The sequence below is a fragment of the Protopterus annectens genome, chromosome 14.part0 (genome assembly GCF_019279795.1).
Source record: "Protopterus annectens isolate FY-2018-M chromosome 14.part0, PAN1.0, whole genome shotgun sequence".
NCBI classification, from domain to species: Eukaryota; Metazoa; Chordata; order Ceratodontiformes; family Protopteridae; genus Protopterus; species Protopterus annectens.
Window position 1 is genome coordinate 128,148,972 of NC_056748.1, and position 24,824 is coordinate 128,173,795.

At 38.2% G+C, this 24,824-nt stretch overlaps 1 protein-coding gene across 1 annotated transcript in view; it reads left to right on the forward strand.

The window, feature by feature from the left end:
- Positions 1-24,824, forward strand: part of LOC122788631 (EF-hand calcium-binding domain-containing protein 6-like) — a 516,700-nt gene that overhangs the window by 478,550 nt on the left and 13,326 nt on the right. The window contains exons 10-11 of the mRNA XM_044055530.1: positions 6,879-6,986; positions 17,190-17,255. Coding sequence (XP_043911465.1) covers positions 6,879-6,986; positions 17,190-17,255 — 174 coding nt within the window. The remainder of the gene's footprint in view (positions 1-6,878; positions 6,987-17,189; positions 17,256-24,824) is intronic.

Genomic DNA, 24,824 nt, shown 5'->3' on the forward strand with positions numbered 1-24,824 from the left:
TTCAGGGAGCCTAAAGTGTTGTTTATTGGCTATAGGGCACAGAAGTTAGTTTTCAGTTTTTTTCTTTCTGCTATAAATTCAGTGCCTTTTTACAGAGCTGTTCACTGCTCAGTGATGGTTAGCAGTACCCTGTATAGTAGCAAACCTATAAAGCTAGTAGTTTGGACTTTACCCATAACACAGAAAGGCTTTGCATGCAGCTAACCTGAGGACAGGTAGATGATGTCATACAGCAATAAGATCATAGCATTATCTAACATCTAGTTTTCAAACTCTGTGACCGATGTAAAACCAAGACCCTAAATCATAATAGCCCAATCCTAATACTGGTCCTTACAACATGGATTTGCAGTTTTCTAATGTCTTTGTGGCCAGCTTGGTAGATATGGGCATCCTGAGACAATGGAGTAATTGTCACATGTACTTAGATGCTGTGGTAGCGTTGTCACCTCACAGTAAGATGTTGTCCTGTTCAATTCTCAGCTAGAGCGTCTTCGGTGTGGAGACATGCGTGAATGGACATACCTTTGTTGAAGGTTGTGCGTCAGGGCCAGCAACTCGGCACGTAAAAATCTACTGCCAATCATTAGCGGACCGGAGTTCCGCTGTGGCGACCCCTAACCGAGAAAAGCCAAAAGACACAACAACAACAGCAACAACAACTTCGGCAACCTTTTAATCCTTAAAGAAACTAACACGGTATGTGAGAGATGTACCTACATAATTTCCTTGGAGGCAAAAATCTCACTTAGAAAGATTATCAAGAACACTCACAATGTTCTTCACACATACCACTTATCACATACATAGACCTTCTTATGCTGAGGCACTTAAAAGAAACCTCAATGAATCTCAAAGATTGTATGACATGGAGATACTCCTCTCACCAGACTGGACAAGGAGAAGTTAACGGTTAGTTGCCTATCTGGAGCTAGTATCTGCAATGTCATTTTATGACATGCACATGCCTCTCTCACCAGACTGGACAAGGAAAAGATAACAGTTATTTGCCTATCTGGAGCTAGGATCTGCAGTGTCATTGTATGACACAGATATACTCCTCTCACCAGACTGGGCAAGGAGAAGATAATGGTTATTTGCCTATCTGGAGCTAGGATCCACAATATTATGCATGCACTCACGTCACTGCACCACAGGTACCAATATGATTCTATCATAGTCCACGTGGGCGTAAATTACTTGTTGTGTGCCTCACTGGACTATATGAAAAGAAACATCATGGATCTCTCTGAATATATGTCACAGACAGGTACGTGCCTTGCATTAAGCATCATTCTACCTTCATCAAGGATGATGCCACAGTATGAACAGAAGATGACTGATTTTAATAATTGGCCTAGTTTCTGGTGTCACTCCAGGGGAATCAAACATACAGCAGCATGGGAGGACATGGGTAACAAATCACTTTGCTTTGTCAAAGATGGTCTGCACTTGTCCCCTCTGTGTTTTTGGATAGTCCATGCTACAATCTCTGCTCAGTCTGGAAAATGTAGATATCTGTGTTGTTATCTGTGTTGTTACCAAGACTTGGTTTAAAGCTGCAGAAAGTACTCTGGCAGTGGAGGGCTACGGTGCCTTCCAAACATTTAGACCAACAGCAGCAGCACAGAGGCTAAAGGTGCATTTGTCACATTCGATGTTAGCAGCAAAAACAACTCTAGGTTGGTTAAATAGAATAATGCCTTGGAGTTCAACCATGTCTAAGTCACCATATATAAGGTTCTGTACCATGTACTGGCCAGCCACAGGTCACCCTATATGACCCATGAAGCTCAAAGCTCTCACCTACGCCTACTAGACCAACCAAATACCCTATTCATGGGAAACTTTAACTATCGTTATATAGACTGGGAAATGTACACTGCCTGTAACTGACAGGTGCAATGTTTCCTGAACTTTATCAGCGCAAACACTCTGGCCCAGATAGTGCCCTCTTCAAAAAGAGGATCAAACATTTTGGACCTAGTACTCACCAATATATGAGAGCATTGCACTCCCCCTTGTGTAATGTCCTCATTTTTGAAATCAGACCACAAAGCTGTCTCCCTCAAAATCAACCTGGAAAACCCAAGTAAATCCATGTATTGGCTAGAGGGCACAGAAGTTAGTTTTAATTTTTTTCTGTCTGTTATACATTCAGTGCCTTTTTGTGGAGCTGTTCACTGCTCAGTGGTGGTTCGCAGTACCCTGTATAGTAGCAAACCTATAAAGCTAGTACTTAGGATTTTAACCCATAGCACAGTTAGGAACTACACTAAAGCAAACTACATCCTATTAACCAATAGATTGTCAAAATTCACAGCTCCCCCAAACCCCAGAACACAGCTAGCAATGCAGAATTGTTCACAGAAACCCTTTACAAACATGGAAATGGCAGCACTGAAGCTGCCATACCTACCAGAAGTAAGCCCACATCTAACACCAAAAACAAACCACAATGGTGGAATCCTTATCTTAACAGGCTGTAAAACAGAAGAAAAAAAAGTCATGGCCAAAATTAAAAAGAACAACTCTCCCAGAGTCATGATCACTCTGATTCAACTAAAGAAGAAACTAAGAGGTCTAATAAAGTCCAACAAGTGCAATTCCAAGGTCAGGATAGCCACCCTGGCTAAGGACAATAACAAGGCCTTCTTCAGCTATGTCCAGCATCTTAAAGGTAACACTCAGCATTGTGCAGAATCAGTAGTAAATGGTACAACCTTCACTGACCAGAGTGATACAGCAAGTCTACCGGCTGATAAATTTAGCTCTAGCTTCACCCCCCCCCACTACCTCCAGTAGAATCCCTTCTAGCATATCCCCCAACTATCAACAGGAAGCAGGTCCTGGAGGTACACACTAAGGCCAAAAACAGTGCTTCATTGGGACCTAGCAATATCCCTTCTTGCCTCTTAAATAACCTAAAACATGACCTAGTAAGACCACTTGAAGCACTTTTAAGTTACATCCTCAAAACAGACTACATGCCAGATGAATGGAGGGTGGCAGCGGTCATCTCTCTTCATAAAGGTGGAACATCAACTGACCCTGAGAACTACAGACCCATCAGTCTGACAAATCTAATATGCAACACCATGGAATGAATTACCATAGAAACGATCAACAATCAGCAAGACTATTGGCAACCTTCAGACACTAGACTCATCCCAGTTTAGCTTTGTTAAGGGAAGGTCTTACCTACTTAACATGGTAGACTTCTTTGAGAGGGTCACCATGGCTATGGATGAGGGAAAATGGTGCATACCACCTACCTTGACCTAGCCAAAGCATTAGATACAATACCTCACTCAGTTATTGTTGACAAACTCTCAGAACTAGGTATACATCTCTGCATAACTCCAGCAGGCTCACAGGTAGGAGCCATGACATCAGGATCAGTCAGACCACCTCCACTGAAAGACCAGTCACGAGCAGAGTACCCCAGGGTTCTGTGCTGGGCCTGGTCCTGTTTGGCATCTACTTCTTGAAAGTCAAGACTAAAGTCAAAGGTCTCTGGCTCACCAAGCTCTCAGATGACTGTAAATTGGGAGCTATCATAGATTCCCTCCATGACACCAACATCCTACATGAAGGTCTAACAGAAACAAATGACTTGTGTGAAAGCCAAAAATTAAAACTCAGTACAAATAAATTTATTATGGTGCTCCTTGGGAAAGTGCCCATTCAAGCTAATTACTTCATCGATAAAACACCCCTAAGAGTTGACCTGATAGTTATGGATCTGGGAACATATGTAGACAGTCACCTGGCATTTGACCAACACATAGCCATGACAGTAAGAACATCATCCTATGCAGTCCAACTCATAAGCAGGGTATGACATCCAGGTCCAAGGAAGTAATAGTACCACTCTGCTCAGCCCTTATCAGACCCATTAATAAGTACAATGCCCCTTTTAGCATGTACCTAGCCAGGCACTTGCAAGAGTTGGAATATCTTCAAAGGTTCCTCACCAGGAGAATCCAGGGTATGAATTCCCTGTCCTACACAGATCACCTTAAGGTCCTATCCCTGTACTTAGTCTCATACAGCTAGAGGCATTCTGTGCCTAGCATATATGGTGTCCTTAGATCCAGCTCTGATGGATCTCTTCCACATCTGCAAGACAAACAACACCAGAAACACTAGATACAATGATCTGAACTTTGTCTGAAACATAAATAGCACCTGCTGGGGGGACTGATATGTGCCTCAAATGATCTCTGCACTATGGAATAACATTTACATTAAGCAGAGTTCATACCTGACCCTGTTCAAAAGAAACTGTGGTCGTTAAATAGGAAATCACAGGTTTCCCCCCTGGCCTGGCCACCATGTCTTTGATGGGCAGAGGTTGACAGTAAGTCAATTAACCACCAACTAATATACCCCCACCATAAACCTTAGCTCCCTCTTTACTAACATACCCCACCATATAGGTGTCCAAGGAATGCTGGGACAAAACTGTGTTGGGATGCATGGCTAGACTTGTAAAGACCCTGGTGGTCATTAGCCTAGTATGAACCTATGACCCTAGTGTCCTTGATTCTGGATGTAAGAGTTTGAGAGCTATGCTACCACTCTAAGTGAATGGAAAAAAGATCCTACAGGAGTGCAGGACATTATAATCTCATTTACACTGGGAAACAGAATCATTTTGGGGAAGAGAAGTCTTAGTGAAAAAAGAAAATGATTTCTTCCCCCATCAGGTCATTTAAAATTAGAGCAAAAACAAATTAGTGTTATCTACTTATCTTGTTGCATGGTGTATTACATGGGGCTTGGCATACTGGTTAAGAGTTTATCTTACAGATACAAGATAAAGAGTTTGATTCTTTTAGGAATGTCACATGTGGTCTAGCAGTTAGTATTCCTGGTTTTCAACCAGGCAGCTCTGGTTCAACTCCTAGTATGGGAATGGGCCACTCTTTATTGTAAACTTATCGCCAGTCTGGGCCCCCATGTCCCTTATGGGCGGAGTCCTCTAATAAGAAAAGTATTATCCTAGCACCCCACCCTCCACAAATCCTTAGTTACCTCCCTACTAACATACTCCCCCCCTTATAGACACCTATGATACTCAGGACTGAAATGGTTTGGGGTGTACAACTAGGCTTGTAAAGGCCCTAGTGATCATTAGCCTAGCAACAACTTATGAACTTAGCAAACTATGTGCCTCCCCCTCTAAGCTGATAAGCTTTTGGTCTTCTTCATAGCTTACAGTGTTGTTATTGTAGTCATCTTTGGGAGCTGTTCTCAGGTTGTCCTAGTAACCCTGAAGAAATGGCTGCAGTCTACCCTCCACTCTTTGTAGTGCAGTTAATACTGCTAAGTATTCTGTTTTCCTGAGACTGTGCTGCATCCCTGGTTGAAGAGATGGCATCTCCTTCTGTGGTCCTTGTTCCTCTTTCTGTGGTCCTTGTCCCTCCTTCTGTGGTCCTTCTCCTTTCAACGGAGGCTGTGATTCTATCAGTAATGGTAAAAGGTGGTTTTGTAGGTGGGTGTGACACATCTATACTTTCACCTGTTTCTGCCCTGTTGCTGACAAAGAACTGGCTGGAGGACACTTGAGAACTGGGTCCACTTTCCTACTGCTGTCCATATGTCTGGCACTCCAGCTTGGTGAGGATTCCTTGGATATCTTGAAATGTGTGCTGTGCCAGGATCAAAAGGACATGTGGCTCACTGCCAGTAGTTGTAGCCACAAAAGCATTGTGACCTGTGCCTCTCCTAGGCTCAGCATCACCTGCTGAACTGACTGCTGTATTTTCTGAGGGCCCATTATATTAAGATGCAAGTTGAATGTCCCCATCATTACATAACTGCTGGCATTTCCATCATGGGATGTTGTGCCAGATGCAAATGTCCCTTCACTATGAGACACCGATGTTCTAGCCTCTGAATTTCCTCCTGCCTTTGACAGAGTCTGGGGAGTGACATGTTCCACCAAGTGGATGACCTTGCCATGTATCGTAACACTCCTTAAGCTTCTTATCATCCTGAGGTACACTGCCCTGGTATGTGAGCTTTTGCTTCTCTGCAGAAATGCCCACTGATCTAGAAATATGTTCCTTGACTACTTCAACGGTGATTTCTGAATGCACTGTGTATACATACAGTATGATATGGTCATTTAGAGAAGAAGAGGCACTATAGCCAACTACAAACATTATTCATCTTTTTTTTCTTCTTCGTAGAGAATTATATATGTGATTGATGTGCATGAAAGATACTGCACCCTGAATATAGCCCCTTTCTCTGTCCCATTATTCTCAGTATCCCGCACACTTCTTCTCACCTTGAAATACCAATAAAATGACTTTAAAATGATAAATTCTTTACTTTCCCCTCCAGTGCAGTAAACTGTCAGTTTCTCATAGTGTCCCTGTCCTGTACTGGGTCTATCTACCCCTCCTAATCTCCCCCAGATTTGATCTGCCAGGATTGGAGCTGATGAGGATCATTAAGGTGCCCTCGGACCACACACCATCCTTGCTGCTGTAGAGGGTTGTAATGACCTACCCACACCTTCTGTGTTTATCTGTGGGCTACTCCCGTCTATGGACCATGCTTTTCCATATGGAATGCCTAGGGAAAGAATGCTGGCCTCCCCGCTTCTCACCACCAGGATCCTTACCTGCCAGAACCTCGGACATCTGTGACACCAATCAAACTTGGGTCACCTTGGCTTTAGTTAGGGCTTTACCCCTCTTCGACATGGCACTGACCTCCATAAAAATAAAGAATTTGTGATCTTCTCTTCACAAAAAATGGCACGTTCCCAGAGTTTCTTATTTCCTTGTTTGTTTATATGCTAGGTGTGGTATGTCCAACAAACACAAAAGCATGACAATAATGAAAGGTTTCTCTTTCAGGTTTCATAAGACAAAGAATAAGGGTCCTAAATCCACCATCAGCGCTTTAGAATCAGGACTGCTGAATCTTCTTCACTCGGATTTTATAGGTCTTCTTCATGCATTTCAGTGAGTATCAGGTTAATAAACAACAGTGTAAGCAACTATTTGCTGGATTTGTTACAAGCACCTGCTCTTGTTTGTCGATGTTCCATGCATGCATCTGTGAGTCTTCTGCACTGGTTCTCAGGATTAACAAGAAAATACACTTTTGAGCTTGACTAAAATGTAACTGCTTTTCAGTGAATCACTGGAGAGGCAAATGATCTTGTCTATCACTAAAGAAAGTTCTACATTTTCTGCAACTTGTAGTAGGCCTCATTTTACCTGTGTAAAGCGATACACATTATTTTTATTTATTTTACATTTGTTGACTGGGCTAGTCTAACTGGATATATGTCCATTTTCAGTAGAGGCCCGGGGAGAAAAGCTCCACAAAGAATAAACAGCACATTAAAAATTCAGTTTCAAGACATTAAACTTCAATTAAAGATACTAGTCATACAAAATTTGCTACAAATTAATTAAGCATATGTGATATAAGAAAGTAGAACAAAATAAGACACCCCTTACTTTTTTATTTTTTGTCCCCCCCCCGCCAATCACTGTGGGAAGGAAGTATTCAGAAGGATGTGTGGTAAAGAGTTTGTCCCCCAGGACAATATACATTGTGTTCATTACATAACTATCTACAGTAGACTTGTCCTTTGTAATACAGAATTGTGCACAAGCAGTATTGACTGTCCTTTGTAATACAGAATTGTGCACAAGCAGTATCGCACTAGCAGTGGTGCCTTGTAAAAACAACATGCAAAGCAAAACAGCAAGCTATATATTTAGATAATTTTAGTTTAAAAATTAGTAAATGGGACTGACACAACTAATCAAATCTTACCTTCTGGTTTTACACAGAAGGAAGAACTACAGTATGAGCATTTATTTAAATATTTATAACACAAAAATAAAAACGAGAGGCAATGAGACAAGCAGGCTCAAAAATGTAGTAATTTAGGAACAACCCATGGCTGTATTTGGGTAAACCAAGTATTACCCACACCCGACTATAGTTATTGCTATTGTACAATTGTATTAGTTCAATGCAGTATTGTATACTTGTTGCATTCTTTTAATTTTTACCTATTGTCTTGTCAGTTCTTTCTATACGAGTCACTTCTGAGATGAAAGATGATGCTTTTCTTTTAGAAATTTGGGCTGTAAAATGACTCAGTATTGTGAGGCAGTGCCAGAATTTTCTTTAGAAATGCATGCAGTATTCCACAAGGGAAACTATTCTAAAGTGAGACTGTAGGAAGGCAGCAAGAGGATACAAAACATTATTTTTTAAGGGGGTGAAGGATTTTTCAAAAAAAGGGAGGAGACAACAGGGCTATAAAGTGGGTCTTTAGGATCTCAACAGAGGCTACTAAAAAGGAATATTCAGCGTATGTACTTAAGGAAGTAAAATCAGAAGCCGAATATCAGAAGAAAAATAATTTCATTTTAAACCAGTGAATTTTAACAAGGAAATCCTTTTGTCTATGGGCATCAATTTGACACCTTTGGTGATTATTCTGGCTAAACGTTTTGATAAAATTTTGTATATGCCTAGCATGTTCCAACATTTACACATTGCTTCCTGCATGGAGTTGGTGGTTGAGTCTTGGGCATTTATTGCCCTATATGGGATATTGTTTTATTGGGTAGAGTGAGTCTTTGGATAGGGAGTGGAGTAGGGGTAATTGTGTAGAGCTGAGTCAACATTCTCATATTTGCAACAGTGTGATCCAGCCAATACAAGCTAACAGAACAATAGCAATATGTCTTTATCTGGAAGAAATGAATGACCTTTAATCAAAATGTGGCATTAATATGCCTGAAGAAACAATAAGCGATAGGTAGTGGTCACTAACAGTGTTAGGTAGCAAACACTGAGGAATGCAGATTTATTAGGTGCATTGTTAAGGATTCTGTTTAAGAATGAGCATATTTGTGGGGAGGTATTTTTTGAAGATCAGGTGAATAGGATTTCTAGAAGTGAATTAACCATATTAAGGATAGGGCCAGGATGTAAGCCGCTTGGATATATAGACTAGCAACAACATAAATCAGTTTGAATTAAAACTCATTTAGAATTAGTTTCAGATGGAGACCTTCCAGAGGCTGAGTAGCCTTAAGTTTTGTCTTAAATAGAACCATGACCATTCAGTTGTGTACTTGTCTGCCTGGTCATCTTGAAGCAAGTAAAACTGCTGCTTAAATGAAGGTGTAAGACCTATATTCATTTTCAACCAGGTTTTTGAACCCAAATACTAAAATACCTGGGTCATTCTGAAAGAATCGGGATTCAAGGAGCTCTAATTTGGTATTAATACTTTATATGTGCAATACTTAGGTTTTTTGAAGCGAGACTACCAGATGTATGTGTGAGTGAAGGCTAGGTCTGAGTAAGGATTATTAACTCCATGTTCAAATCACTGTAGGCAAATTCCCACACCATTTCCTTGCAAGCTATAGATCCCCCTCTTTGATACAGGGAACTCATAACATGTATTTAAACTTACTGGAAGCACTCATCATCCACCCCATTACCATATTCATTGGTGACTTAAATGACTTACTATTAACTGAGAATCATATATGACACCAAATGTGCAGGCACAGAGATTCCTGGATTTTGTAAAGACTTACTCCCTTGACTAGACTGTCAGTACACCAACCAGTGGTGCAAACATACTGGATCTGGTATTCAATAATATGCGAGAATGTTACAAACCCCATAGTGTAATGTCTTCTCTGGTAAGGTCAGACAACAAAATAGACTCCTTGAAGTAAAAGTAAAACCCAGAGCCCCGGTGAATCCTGGAATGTTTAGGAACTACTCTAAGGCTAACTTCCTACTGTTAAGTGATAACTTAAACAGAATTTCAAGCCCCATAAGCCCTGAGAACACTGCTGCCTACTCAGAACTATTCATAGAAACCCTTTACAGTTATGTTTATAACTGTATCGAAGCAGCTGTACCACCAAGAATAAGTACAGAACTAACTCAAAAAACAAGCCATCCTGGTAGAATCACAAAATCAATAGGCTCTATAACAGAAGGAAGAAAACCATGGCAAAAATTAGGAGATGCAGCACCTAGCAAGATAAAAGCACTTTAATCAAACTAAGCAAACAACTCAGAGCAGAAATAAACTCTACCAAAGCCAAATTCCAGGTAGATTTGGCCTCCCAGGCCAAGGGCAACCACAAGGCATTCTTTAGCTATGTCTTGCAACTTGAAAGACAATACACAATTGTGTGGACAACTCATTGTTAACCGAGCCACCTATAGTAAGCCAGAAGATACAGCAAGCCTACTGGTAGCTAAATTCAGCTCTATCTTTGTCCTCCTTTCTCTCCCTCAACCTTCCTCGGCAAATACCGTCAAATATAACTTGCCCTACTATCACTAGAGGACAGGTTCTCAATGCTCTCTAAGGACAGTCATCAATGGTCCTAGACAATATCTCAGGATGCCTTCTAAACAGCAGGGAATATGACCTATCAGGCCTTCTGTAATCACTATTTAAAATAGCCTCCAAACAGACTGTGTGTAATGAATGTAGTGCAGTAACAGTCATCCCTCTACACAAAGGTGGGCCATCTACAGACCCTGGAAACTACAAACCTATAAGTTATACTAGTCTCATATGCAAGTCATGGAAAGAATTGTCATGTAAATGATCAATAATGACAGGAAACCGCCAGACACTGGACCCAACCCAGTTTGGATTTGTTAAGGGTAGGTCATGCCTACTAAACCTAGTGGACTTCTTTTAGAAAGTCACCAAAGCAGTGGATGAGGGCAAAGTGGTTCACAATTCCTTGACTTGACCAAAGCATTTGACACAATACCCCACTTGGGCATTGTTGACAAACTCAGGTTAGGTATAAATCCTTATGTCACCTGGTGGATGGTCAGCTGGCTCACAGACAAGACCTAAGAAGTTAGAATTGGGGAGTCCACCTCTACAAAGAGGCCAATCACAAGCAGATTCCCTCAGGGATTGGTCCTGAGACCACTCCTTTTTGGCATTTAGTACTCTGAAGTCAAGGTCAATGTCAAGGGTCTCTGTCTGAACAAATTTGCAGATGTCTCCAAATTAGGAGCAGTCATATAATCCCCCACTAACACTTCTGTTCTCCAGGAAGGGCTAACACAGAGAAATACCTTGTGTGAGAGCCAAGGACTAAAACTAAATGGCAAGAAATGCATAATAGTATTCTTTGGGAAGTTATTCACCATAGGTAACTATCATATTGACAACACACCCCTAAGAGCTGACCCGGCAGTCCAGGAGTTGGGGACACATGTAGACAATCTAACCTTGAAACATCTCATGTGTACAGTAGTGAGGAAATAATTTTATGTTGTGCAATGTATAAACATAGGTATGGCATCTAGGTCTAAGGAGGTCATTGTTTCACTGTATTCAGTATTCAACAGAGTTGTTATTGAGCACAGAGTCCCCTTTGGTACATACCTAACCAGGCACATCCAACATATGGAACATCCACAGAGGTTCCTCACTAAAAGAATACATGTACAAGTATTATGTTCTATGCGGACTGCTTCAAAACCCTGTCCCTGTATTCTGTTTCCTACAAGATCTTGAGGTGAAATCTATTCCTGGCATACATGGCATTGTCATACCGCACTCTGATGGACCTTCTGCATATCCTCAAAATAACCAGCTCCAAAATTACCCATTCTAAAGACTTAAACCTTGCCTGTGATATAAACAGGACCTACTTGAGAGACAGGTATGTATCCCAGAGACTACCCCTTCTCTGGAATTGGCTCCCATCCATGTGAAGCAGAGTTCTTTCCTAACCAAATTAAAGTGTAACTTGAACACTTGGATGATGAACAGTAAATTCATTCTTGGTTTGGTCTTTAATAGACATAGGCAGCCTGTAAATGGTTCATCTCCCAGACCCCTTCTTGTAAATGTTTTACCTCCCAAGCCCCTGCTTATACTTATCAAGGGTACCAGAACTTGTCAGAGATTTGGGATACATGGCTAAGCTTAAAAAAAGAAACCCTAGTGAACCTATGAATCTAAAAGAGCAAAGACTCAAAGAAGAGAAAGTGAATAGTGCATAAAAGAAGGCACAACAGACCTAAGGGTATAATTTGATTTTTAAAGAAGGTGGGAAAAAAACAGCATTGTGTTTAACAGTTTGTAAGGGATGTTTATTGCTTTGTGTTGGTGGGTTTAATGATGTAAAGCAGAGGTATGGTATCTATGCTGGCAATACATCAGAAAGGGTTCACTTGGCTAATTAAGCAATGCAGTGCCTGTCCGTAAACTCACCCAAGCAAGAGATAATGTAGCTATTGTACTCACTATTTCCAACATCAGTGCATTGCCAGAATGTGTGTATGATTGTACTAGGTGAAGAAAAATGAATTATAATGATAGCAATAATAGGTATTTATGTGATGTCTTTGTTTTTACTACATTTTGCTTCACCAACTTAGTACATACAACCTAATTCTGGTAAAAATTGCCTTGTAAGAAAAAGTGTTACCATTGTTTCATTGTAGTATGAAATATGTGTACTACACCTTTAATAAGATGCATAAGAGAAGTGAATGTAGTTTCACACTATACCTTTTCTTTCAATGTGAAAGTGTTGAAAATTAATGTTGGTACAAAGATGTAAGGACTATATGTGCTATACCTTTAATATGTGTAGGTAGGAAAAGTAACTGTGCTTCAACTATGGCATTCTTTCCTGGTGAATCTGTGGCTGTTAGTATGCTGCTGCAAAGTGGTGGGCTCATTCTCCACCAGGGTATTAATCTACAGGTAATGCCTGCTGATAAATGAGTCCACCGCTTCATGACAGCGTATTAAGCTGCCAAGGAGTTCAGTAAGAAAGACAGATAATGGCTGCCTTTAGTTTCCATTCACTAAGCAGTGCTTTTGCTGTTTAGCGAGTATAAAATAGAAAAAAGAAAACAGAAAAGTGAGCTTGTTTATGTCTCTATGTGTATGAGTGTATGCGTGATAAAAGTGAGAGTGAGATCAATCAGCTTTGCTATTTAGTGAGTGTAAATGTAAGTGAAACAAAAAAGAAGTGTGTGCATGTGTGTGTGTGTGTGTGTGTGTGTGTGTGTGTGTGTGTGTATGTTTGTTTCAGTCTGCGCATATGATTGTATGTGTGTTTCGTGCATGAAATGCGTGTGTGTGTTTGTGTGTGTTTGTGTGTGTGTGTGTGTATGTTTATGTTTCTGTCTGCGCATATGATTGTATGTGTGCTTCATGCATGGTGTGTGTGTGTGTGTGTGTGTGTGTGTGTGTGTGTGTGTGTGTGTGTGTGTGTGTGTGAGAAGGACAGCAATCAAGCAGTGGCAGCAGCTGCAGTTAAGAGGTTTGCATACCTCTCGACCACTTAGCTCAGGAAATCTTGATAAATCCTAAAATAAAGGGGAACAAAGGCTCAAAATAGGAACAGATTTTGCTCTTGCTTGAATAGCAGGATTTCTGTTAGCATGCATTTTCTGAAGCGCAAGTGTCTGTGTGTGTGTGTCTGTGTTAGACAGAGACTGAGATCGACCACTGGCATCAGCATTAAAGAGGTTTGCATACCTCTCAATCTCTTTAGTTTAAGAAATCTAGATAAAGCTTAAAATAAAGGGGAACATAGGCTCAAAAACAGGAAGAGATTTTAAATGTTGCTCTTTTAAAATGACAAAGTAGCTTAAATAACAGGATTTGAGTTAGCACAAATTTTCAAGGAAATGAAGTCTGAAACTCAAATGTATGTCATTATTTAGTGACTTCAATCCCTAATGACTGGCAGCTAACCACACAGTTTTGGAGTAAGGGATATTTTTTGAAAATGTTATATTTTGGATGTAAAATACTTCCTTCAACACTATTTACATATACTACAGGAAGTCTGAAACATTCAAAAATATATACAAAAGTAATATAATAATAAGAAAAAATAAGTAAGTAAGAGCAATTTTAAAGACAGCTTATTCAGTAAGCACAATAATGCCCTCCAGGGTGTGTGTTACTGTGTAAATAACATCCTTCCAGGGATATAGAGAAATTCCACCTGTGGCATCGGGCCTTATAACACCCTCGGTGGGTATTTACATAGCAACACCCACCCAGTTGGGTATTATTGCTTGCATAGAAAACAAAGGTTGGCACAGAGAACTTAATCAAAGATTAAACAGAATTTGTCTAAAATACTGAAGTGCCAGATATAGGAAACGAAATGTGAAACCCTATTTGCTGCACAATATCCAACCTGTACTCCTTCAATAACACAGAATTTTAATTGTACATGTTTTATTCTCACTCATTCATAAAAGGAATCCAAATCTTCTACAGCAAAAGATGAACTGCAGACTGCAAATAATTATCCTGGAAAAGTAAATGTGCAACATGATTCAAGCATCAAGTGGTCTAAAAGAAAGACAAAGTATAGTAATGAAGTTGTTTATTGCCATATCAAGACAAAATTATGTTGGGTTTATATAGATAATTGGTTATCTGACTGAGTCACCTTTCAGAGAAACCTAATCTACCAAACCTGACTAAATGATTTGGCACTTATCAAAGGCTGTTATCATTTACCTCAATATTATTTGACTTTGTAGTTAATTCTATTAAATAAGCCGGTGTTGGGGTTTAGGGAACAAGTGTAAAAAAATTCTCAGTGCAAATCAATACATCAGATCTCTCTGACTGGGTTTCATTGAAAGCTGCTTGATTAGATGAATACCTCTCAACTGTCAAGATTTTCACAGAATCCCCCGATCTTTACCTCATATTTTTAGTTTGTTCCTCATAAAAATTTTTAGTTTTATGGCAAATCACTGAGGAATGAAGTCACTGAACAATGGGAGACCTTTAAGTTTCAGACTTGTAGTGTGTTTTGTTCAATCTGTAGTGTGTTTAGTTTTACTTTAAATAGGGTAGTTAATTTAATTCAGGAGATAGTATTCTTTTTGTATGAGTGCTGGTAAACATCTTTGCTCTTTCTTGTGTGTATTGGGAGTAGTATTATATTTGTTAGTTATCTTTTCCTCTACTTGTATGTGTTGTTTCACTTTCCTTTGTAATCTCAAGAACTGAGCTGATGCACAAAACTTCGCTTAGGCTATGTGTGTGCAGTTCTAAATGACAATAAAGTTTACTTTGACTTTGAGATGTCAAAGCCTTCTGAAATTGCATGTTGATGCAAAACCTGTTATTGTAGCAACTTTTAAGTTTATAAGTACAATATTTACAATTTTTCCTTATTTTGGGGGCTTTGCCCTGCCCCATTACTTTTGGATATGTTCAGATTTTTGAGCTAAGAGGTTGAGAGATATGGAACTCTACACATGCCAGCAATACATTTTAGATGCAGCAAGAGGCTGTACCTTCAAGGGTTCTCCTGAAAAAGGGTCAATAAATAGTAAGAGCTATTCTTATGGAAGTTCTAGCATAGGATGTACCATCAAGTATATGCAATTCTTTTCAATATTCCCAGTGCTCACTCATGTTCTAGCATAGAATTTACCATCAGGTACAGACAATTCTTTTAATATTACCAGTGCTCACTCATGTTCTAGCATAGAATTTACCATCAGGTACAGACAATTCTTTTAATATTCCCAGTGCTCACTCATGTTCTAGCATAGGATTTACCATCAGGTGCAGAGAATTATTTTAATGTTCACAGTGCTCACTAATGTTCTAGCATAGGATTTACCATCAGGTACAGACAATTCTTTTAATATTCCCAGTGCTCACTCATGTTCTAGCATAGGATTTACCATCAGGTGCAGAGAATTATTTTAATGTTCACAGTGCTCACTAATGTTCTAGCATAGGATTTACCATCAGGTACACTCTTTTCTTTTTAATGATCCCAGATCTCATTCATGTTCTAGCAAAGGGTTTACCATGAAGTACAGGCAGTGCTTTTTAATGTTTCCAGTGCTCACTAATGTTCTAAGCACAGGGTTATACCACCAGGTATGGGCAATTCCTTTTTGTGTTCCTAGTGTTTTAATGTTCCCCAGTGCTCACTCATGTTCTGGCACAGGATTTTACTAACAAGTACGCACAATTCTTTTAATGTTCCCAGTGCTCACTCATATTCTAGCATAGGATTTACCATCAAGTGCATGCTATTCTTTTTAATGTTTCCAGTGTTCACTAATGCTCTAAGCACAGGGTATACCACCAGGTATGGGCAATTTCTTTTTTATGTTCCTAGTGTTCTAGCACAGGATAGTACAATCCGGCATACCTGACAACTGTACATATTTTTAGGGCACCTATCATTTTGTCTCAGAATTTTGCTCTGTCCTAACTAAAACCCAACAGCACTTGAAAAGTTTAAAGTTAATAGTATCAATATTTAAAAAGTGTTTGTAGTTTGGGGCCTTTTCCCTAATTATTTTTTGCTTAATACTCAATTTTGGTAGACAACTTTGTGAACTATGTTGGTGTCCGGTGTGGATAATCCCTTTTTTATTTTCCCATTGCTAACTGATTTCCTGGCATAGGATTATATCACCAGGTACAATAATTCATGTTTTATGTTCACAGAGTTCAATGATGTAGTGCAGATAATTCATTTTTATGTTCCCCTTATTTACTAAAATAATGACATGAGATTATACCAACAGGTACAGGAAAATTCTTTTTGTATGCCCCCAGGAATTTCACATGTTTAAATAAAGCTTATATCGGAATATTGCATATCTCTAACTGTCATTGCTTTTATCTGGTTGCTGCTTTTATCTGATTTTGTTGCTTTTAACTGCAGTCATTGTTTTTTTTTGCTTTTGTCTGATTTTTATTGCTTGTATTTGATTTTGTTGCTTTCCTCTGCAGTCATTTTTTTTATCTGATTCTGTTACTTTTATCTGCTATTCTGCATTCTATTCACTGATAGTTTGCCAGGCTCTCCATAGAAAGTATAGGTACTACATATTAGCTTCACGTATAGTAAACTATACACACTTTACAGAAGGACTGGGGAATATATCAATTAGGAGACAAATAATTAAGTAAAAAGTAGTTCTAAGAAGGGAATAATGTCCTGTGTTACTTGCATACTACTGTTGAAGGTGATGGGTTGTATGATCAGAAGCTTGTCTCGTCAGGCAGACATATCAATGAACATGCTCCTTTTTTGGATTAAATATAGTGCTAAGCAATACTAAGTCCGACTACTCTCTTACAAATATATATATTTTTTTAACAGGGCAGTTGACACAAAGAAAATGGATGCAATTAGTCCAAAAGATTTCCGAAACGTAATTGAAAAAAGGTAATTTTGATTTCTGTTTTAAAGTCTTCAGATATTTACTGATTGAATGATATGTTTATTTCTTTTATAATTTAATGTAATATTTCTCAAGTCAGAGTCCTACCATCTGCAGCCATCATTTCAAGCTCTATAATTTATTCCATCTCAACTATATATTACATTGAAATGGATGTCTGAATAGCCGCTTATTTACCTTAACAATATTGTTGCATTGTAACTCTGCAGTTTGATAGAGAACAAATGGAATGTGTTTTCCCTTTATTACCTCCTTTCTAGTATCTAATAACCCCCTAGAGTCTTTGTATATATTGAGAGCAATACAGGAATGCAAGTTTTACATAAATGTTTGCTATATGGACCCTGCGTCACCATTACTGGGAGGGAATTGGTATAAATTATGTTAATTCTTGCTTACTGACCTTATACAATAAATATACCATAGAATCCATAATGGCACTATCCAGCCAATTGTCCAAAAACAACCCTCCACATATCCCAGCCAAGTGTCTAGGTAACATTCCTCCCTTTACTCTCTCACCTGTTCCCACCTCCAAAATTAGAAAACTACTTTTGAAATTAAAACCTACCACCTTTGCAGCTGATAATCTACCTGCCAACTTCCTAAATCTAGCCGCAGAATCATTACCCTATACCGTTTCTTTCCTCATAAACCGGTCCATAAAAGAATCCTACATCCCCTCAACTGTGGAAAGTGTCTTACATTATTCCTCTTCATAAAGGTGGTAATTCCTTTGACTTCTCTAATTACCATCCTACAGCTATTCTGTCTCCCCCTCTCCAAGCTGCTAGAGATGTGTATTCACTCTCAAGTCATGTATTTCCTGAACACACACAAACTCCTCTCCTCCACACAACACGGGTTCCGGCCACACCACAGTACAACTACCACTCTTCTCTCATTTACCAATCTAGAAACCAACAGAGAAACAACTATAGCAATACATCTGCTATATTTCTGGATCTTTACAAAGTATTTGATATGGTCTCACACCCCCTACTATTAGATTCACTAGCATCCCTATCCATTGCCCCTTCTACTATTGCATGGTTCAAGAACTATCTAACTGATAGGCAACAATCTGTCCAATGGCAAGGGGCACTATCCCCTCTACTTTCAACTTTCATAGGTGTACCACAAGGTCCAGTACTGGCCCACTTTTCTTTTCTATCTACACTAACAATCTACATATCTCCACCCAGCATGCCAAACTCATACAGTATGCAGATGATTTGACTTAAATCTGCTCAGCCCCCTCTCTTTTCATTCTTCAACAACAGACCCAGGAATCCTTTAGCTCTGTGGAAAGGTGGATCACAAATACGCAACTCATCCTTAACCTTAATAAAACTAAATTGCTTTTATTTACCCCTAACGAATCAAAGTCTGCTCCTCTTTCCTTTTCTATTACTTCCAAAAATGGTAATATCATTTCTCCTTCTGCCCATATCAAATTCCTTGGTGTTGAGAGTGACAAAAACCTCCTCTTTGATGTCCATATCTCTCAATCCATTAAAAAGGTTCACAAAAAAATGGGCTCATTATACAGAATCAAAAACTTCCTCTCAGATCAAGCACGGATCATCCTAGCCCAAGCTCACCTTTTGTCCACACTAATGTATGCAGCACCAGTTCTTGCCCATATCAGAAAACTTGACCTTGACAAACTTGAGTCATGCTATAATAATATTGCCAAATTTGCTAACAGCACCACCTTAAGATCCCATAATTGTCTAGCTCTAAGGGACTTAAAATGGTTAGAATTTCCTCAACTACTAAATTACCACCAACTGGTTATTGCCTATAACATTCTAAAGTATCCTGATAAAACCCTATCACTAAGTCAACTACTTACCTACTATGCAACAAATCGCACACCGCTCTACTGACACATCACTTCTATGCATCTCCTGGGCTAACAATACTGCTGGTAAAGCACTGTTGTCCTACACTGTTGCTAAAAGCTGGAACAACCTTCCCCCCATCATTGACCTCTATCCCCACCAACTCACACTTCAAAAACTCTATAAAATCACATCTCATAAGCACCTGGCTTTGCCCATGCATAACCTAAAAACATTACTTAAGCTCTGTGGAAAGTTGAAAGGCTTATTACTTGCCTGATGTAAATACTACAGTTGTTTACTTCCAATAATTTCCTTATCCCTTTAATATAGGTGCTTCATTTTAACATGATATATGTCATGACTCTCAATGCTAAATGTATTTAGTTTGTTCAAACGCTGAGCTGTATCCTGTCTGTTTTACATTTCTGTCTTACTAGTTGCATTTTTGCTGTTATAATGTGTTATTATCAGTTTTTTACTACTATGTATTAAATTCTAGTATTTCTGTTAATATATGTGGAGCTTTTCTCACCGGGCCTCCACTGTAAATGGACCTGGTCCAGTCAGACTGTCCCGGTTAACAAATGGAAAATAAATAAATGAAATAAATAAATAAATAAATATAGTTTTTAGTTTTGTATAACCCACTGTGGGTTAAAACTTGGGAAAATAGTAAAAACGATGACTTGTATACATTTCAGATATAGGAGTCAGCTTCATCTATGTCTGGAAGATTTATGTTGCAGGCAGGCTGTGTGCTTTATATTAACTATTTTTGAAATGAGTCATAATATATGCTAAAACATGTTTTGTGATAAATTGTTTTTATTTACTACTTGTGCATGATTTTCTTAAAATACTCTTTAAAATGTTTAGTTCAGTATCATGACTCAAGAATAGCAACTAAATCATTCTTGTTGCAGATACGATGCGAGAAAAGAAGTTTTGGACTAAAGGCCTCAAGCTCATTTAAAATCCCTTCTCTCACCTGTCTTTACTTGCATACATGTTCTTGAAATGACAGGTCATCTTGTTTTTAGAACTCTTTCAGTGTTTTTGAGATTCTGATGTCAGTTCAAAGTTTATTCCAAGCATTGGCTAACTGTGTGAGGAAGATGTTACCCTTTAGGGTTGGAGAACCTCTATCCATAACTATACTCAGTTTGTTGGATAGTATCTATCCATAACTATACTCAGTTTGTTGAAGAATATCTATCCATAACTAAACTCATTTTGTTACTTCTTGTCTCTAAGTCATGCCTGATCCCACCTGCCTTCTCAGAAGGTGTACATTCATTGTCCCCTTGCCAGCTCTGTCCAGCCCCTGAGCCACTAAATGAACTTGCATTGCTCAGGCTATACTCAGGGCTTTATCCATCTGTGCCATTAAAACTGGCTTGTGATGAGCTATTTCTGACTCTGACTTGGCACTCTTGATTTTTCAGCTAGGTATTTATCCATCTTACAAGATATGGACTGACACTGCAAATCAATAATGTGTGTGTTGTGGTCGAGGAAGTTATTGAAGTGAACATCTTTGCCAGGTGTAAGAACAACAATATCCCTGGCAGTCTGATATCCAAGAAATGTACAAGAAGGATATGAAAACCAATTAAAGTATTTACTACAAGATCTGCCCTGGAAAAATTGTATTGGCTTATGCCTGTAATCTGCTAACCCCTAGCAAGTACTCCTTTTCTGGAAACTCCCAGAAAACATTTCCCCGCTAGACTTGCAAAGGTGATATGCCTCCAGTTTCTTTTGGTCACTGGTGTCTCTCCCCTAAAAATTCCTATCATGAAGAACAGAATGGATTTAATAAATGTTTCTCAGCCTTAACATGGCATCTTATACACAAACATTTCATATACATATATGAGTTTATGTATTATATGTGTAATTGCACTGTATTTTACAAATTTCTTAGCTTACATTTTATATATATGACTGGATCTTTTAATCATACTCTATCTGCATTCACTGCTATGTTCTGCATTTTGCTATGTGTACATTTTGTATATAAAGTTGTTGAATTCAAAGTCTAGGATGTATTTCTGCTGTTTTAGCTCATATCATGGTTGAAAAGGGTCAACAGACCAAGTCACTTACTCAAAGAACAAATAAATAATAAATAAAAAATGGGTCTAATAATATTTTCTACAGTTCAGCTATATAAACATTGTCTGAAGTTATTTGAAATAAATACAGTAGGTATGGTCCTATACAACCTGTTATTTGGGAGAAGAAAAAATGTTTAACTCATTTGGACCAACAGCACCACTAGCTCTGATTTTGTTGAAGAACTCTGTGACCCACCCTTCTTTAACTGATGAGAATCTCCCCACCAGCATTGTTACTGGTGACTTAGGTGTGCTTACAGAGACCTGCTCAAAAAAAAAAACCTTGAAAAGGCATCAGTAATATGCCTGCCATTAGGGACAGATACATCATTTCCCACAAGAATAATATTGCAGTTGCCAACATTGCAACTTCTGATATGCTTACAAATGCATTCTTTGTTGTTGTCCCTAGTATACGTTGGTAAGTTGGATTCAACTCTCTGTTTAGCCTTTTTAAGGTGAGATATAAACTTCAAGAATCTTAATTTGTATCTGTACTTTACTGTACTGTACTGCCAGATGGGCAGTTTGTATACTATGACGTAAAGTTTCTTTTTCTTGACAGTTTGTCCAGATTTTTGTCCAACCATGGTGGGTAATCATATTCTTATACTGGTTAACTTTAATTATCACAATTAGCTTTAGAGTAATATTAACACATTGTTCATAGATGTATCTCCATAACTCTTCAATACTTAAGAACATCATATTTTATTCCAGCCCTAACTGTTATTTGCAATGTGCCCCAGGAACAACAAGCAAGGATCACCACGATGTACAGATGTTGAATAATTTATTGAGAAATTGTTTCGCATACAGACTGTAATGTTTTCTTGGTTACAATATTCAATGAAAAATTGTGTGTTAAAATACAGAAAGGCAATTGCTAAATTTTTTTCCTTTCATTTTTTCTTTAATTTTAATTAAATAATTAATAATAATAATTAATAGTGAATAATATATTAGTTCTTCTCTTTTTTTATTTAAACTTTTTAAGTTTCTTAAGAAATGCAGGTTTTAAAATGCAGGTTTTAAAATGCAAATTTAAGAAATAGACACTTTAAAAAAAAAATTAAAAATGCAGTTTTAAAAAGAAATCATATATAAACTATAGACTCAAAACTAACATGTCAAAACTGCAAATGCTCAGATACTTAGAACAGCATATCATTAGATAACTGATTAGTCTAAGCAATCTTAATATCATATTTTTATACTGTATTATCAATTAAAACATGCCTAATACTATTATTGCTGAATACTGCTTCATTTGTAAACACATAATAATAATAATAACATAGCTATCTAGAAGCCAATAAAGAATATATGATTGTAAATACGTTTCTTAAACTCTCTGGTGGTTAAGCCTACATACGCCTGGTTTTATTTATCACATGTAGCATATATATACATAGGTGTTACACACAATTAGCTCGCACTAAAATGATAATCGTATTTTAGAGATATTCTTCTCAGGAAGAATTATTTGCAATGTGCCTATTATAATCTCATGATCCACTATTCTATTATGTTCACTTGAAGTTTTTTTTATCTTCATTCAAATTTAAACAAAGTGGAACCCTTAAACATTTTAACAATGTCATTCAATTATACAGCAAAACATATTTAAGTTAGCACATTAAAATGAACTTCAGTAAAACACCCCCCGCCTCAACCCTTCCTCTTTTAAACAAAACAAAGAACTATTTATACTATGAACATGGTACAGCCATCCATCCTTTTTTATTATTACAAATGTCAGTTTCTTCCCTGCCTTCTTAAGTTACTTCATGGTAAAAACTGACCCATGTGTTTAAGGCCATGTAGTATCCTTTCTGCCTATATAAATATGTCAACATATTCACCAACCATAGTTTTTCTTTAGTCTTCCATTCTGTCTCACCAATAATAATTTTAGTGAACAACTAAATGACCATCCCACATTCATTCATTTCTGGTCAATATTAACATTTGCCATACTTATTGCCAATATCCACCATTTTATTTCATTGGGGTATTTACAACCATTTGTTCTTTTCAATGTATTCTTAAGATATCGCTAAGAGTTTTATACTACTTGGCAATGCCAAAACATTAGTAACCCTGCTGAAGATACAAACGTTTAATGCTTTTGTTCCTGAATTTATTCACAGAACTTCTTCAGAAATATAATTTACAAACTAAAACCACTTTAAACAGAATTTGTTAACCAATGATTTTAAATAAATGTTGGGACTATTTCTAGTACAACAAATTTAGAACAACTGAGACTGTGCTTTGCAAAGTTTTCTTTAGGATCTTTATTTTTAATATCTTGGTAATGCTCCCTAATCTAAAGAATGCTTTGGAAAACAGTCCTAATATTTACTAGAGATGTAAATTCCTTACTAGAAGTGAAAGAGTTAAGATGACAGACTTTTCTTAATGCTGATGCATTTTCTGGCCTAAATGATAACCTGAATATCAGGTGTGTTCTTAGATGGAACAGGTAGGAAGTGACCTGATTTGCAAATTTTAAAATCATTTAAAGTGTTTTAATGTTTTTAGATTATATTTCTGAAGAAGGTCTGTGAACAAATTTGGGAATGATATTGCTAAACGTTTGTATCGTCAGTTTATTTCTTTCACCACTCAAGAAATTTGTGGTTATTTAGTTGTGTTTTTATACTTCTGGAGATGGTTTTGGTGTTCTATATTAGTAACCCTGCCCTATCATCTCCGCATTTCCAGTGTCCCCCCTCCTCAATCTTAGATTTATCATTATATAAACTTAAAGGACTGCGCTACAGATTATAGATTAACTGCATTTGTTGATCATAATATTTAGGCCATCTAATCGAACATCTCACTTTGCACCACATCTTTTAGTGAACAGCTTAGTACTCATCCTGTATTCCTTAATTTACTGTAACCAAGGTGAGAGTTGGTATAATGGTTAATGTCTTCACCTCACAAATACAAAGTACAGGATTTAATACTGACATATGCTTATTCACTTGCAAGAGTCTGTAGACTGATAGCCTAGTATTTACCTATGAACCTCCTCCCTTTCTTCTTCTTCTGATAACTACGTTGATTCTCTCTCTCTCAGCCCATACCTTGTTAATACTTATAGGTTCATAGGTTCATATGTAGGTACTAGGCTATCTGCCTGAAGGCATTTATAAGCCTAGTTGGAATGTGTCGGCTTTCGCAGACCCCTTAGATTATTTCCCTGTGCCTCTGTCCAGCAGAGCCATTGAAGTGATCCCTGGGGTAAACTTTCTGTTTCCCATCCACTCATCAAGGTTTCTCCTGAAGAGGGTTAGCAAGGAGCTCTGCCTAATGTAGATTGGACTCTTGTTCCAGAGCATGGGAAGTCTCTGGGACAGGAATCTATCCCTCCAGCATGTCCTATTTATTGTTGTGGTAAGGTTTAGATCCCTAGAGCATGTGGCTCAAGGGGATATGTTTTTTTAGATGGAGCATGTCCATCAATTCTGGGTTGGACATGGCCTTGTATGTCAGGCAGAGATCACCTCTGAGTAGGTGGTATGCAAACGAGTACAGCTGGAGTTTCTTCAGTTGAGCTGCATAGGGCATC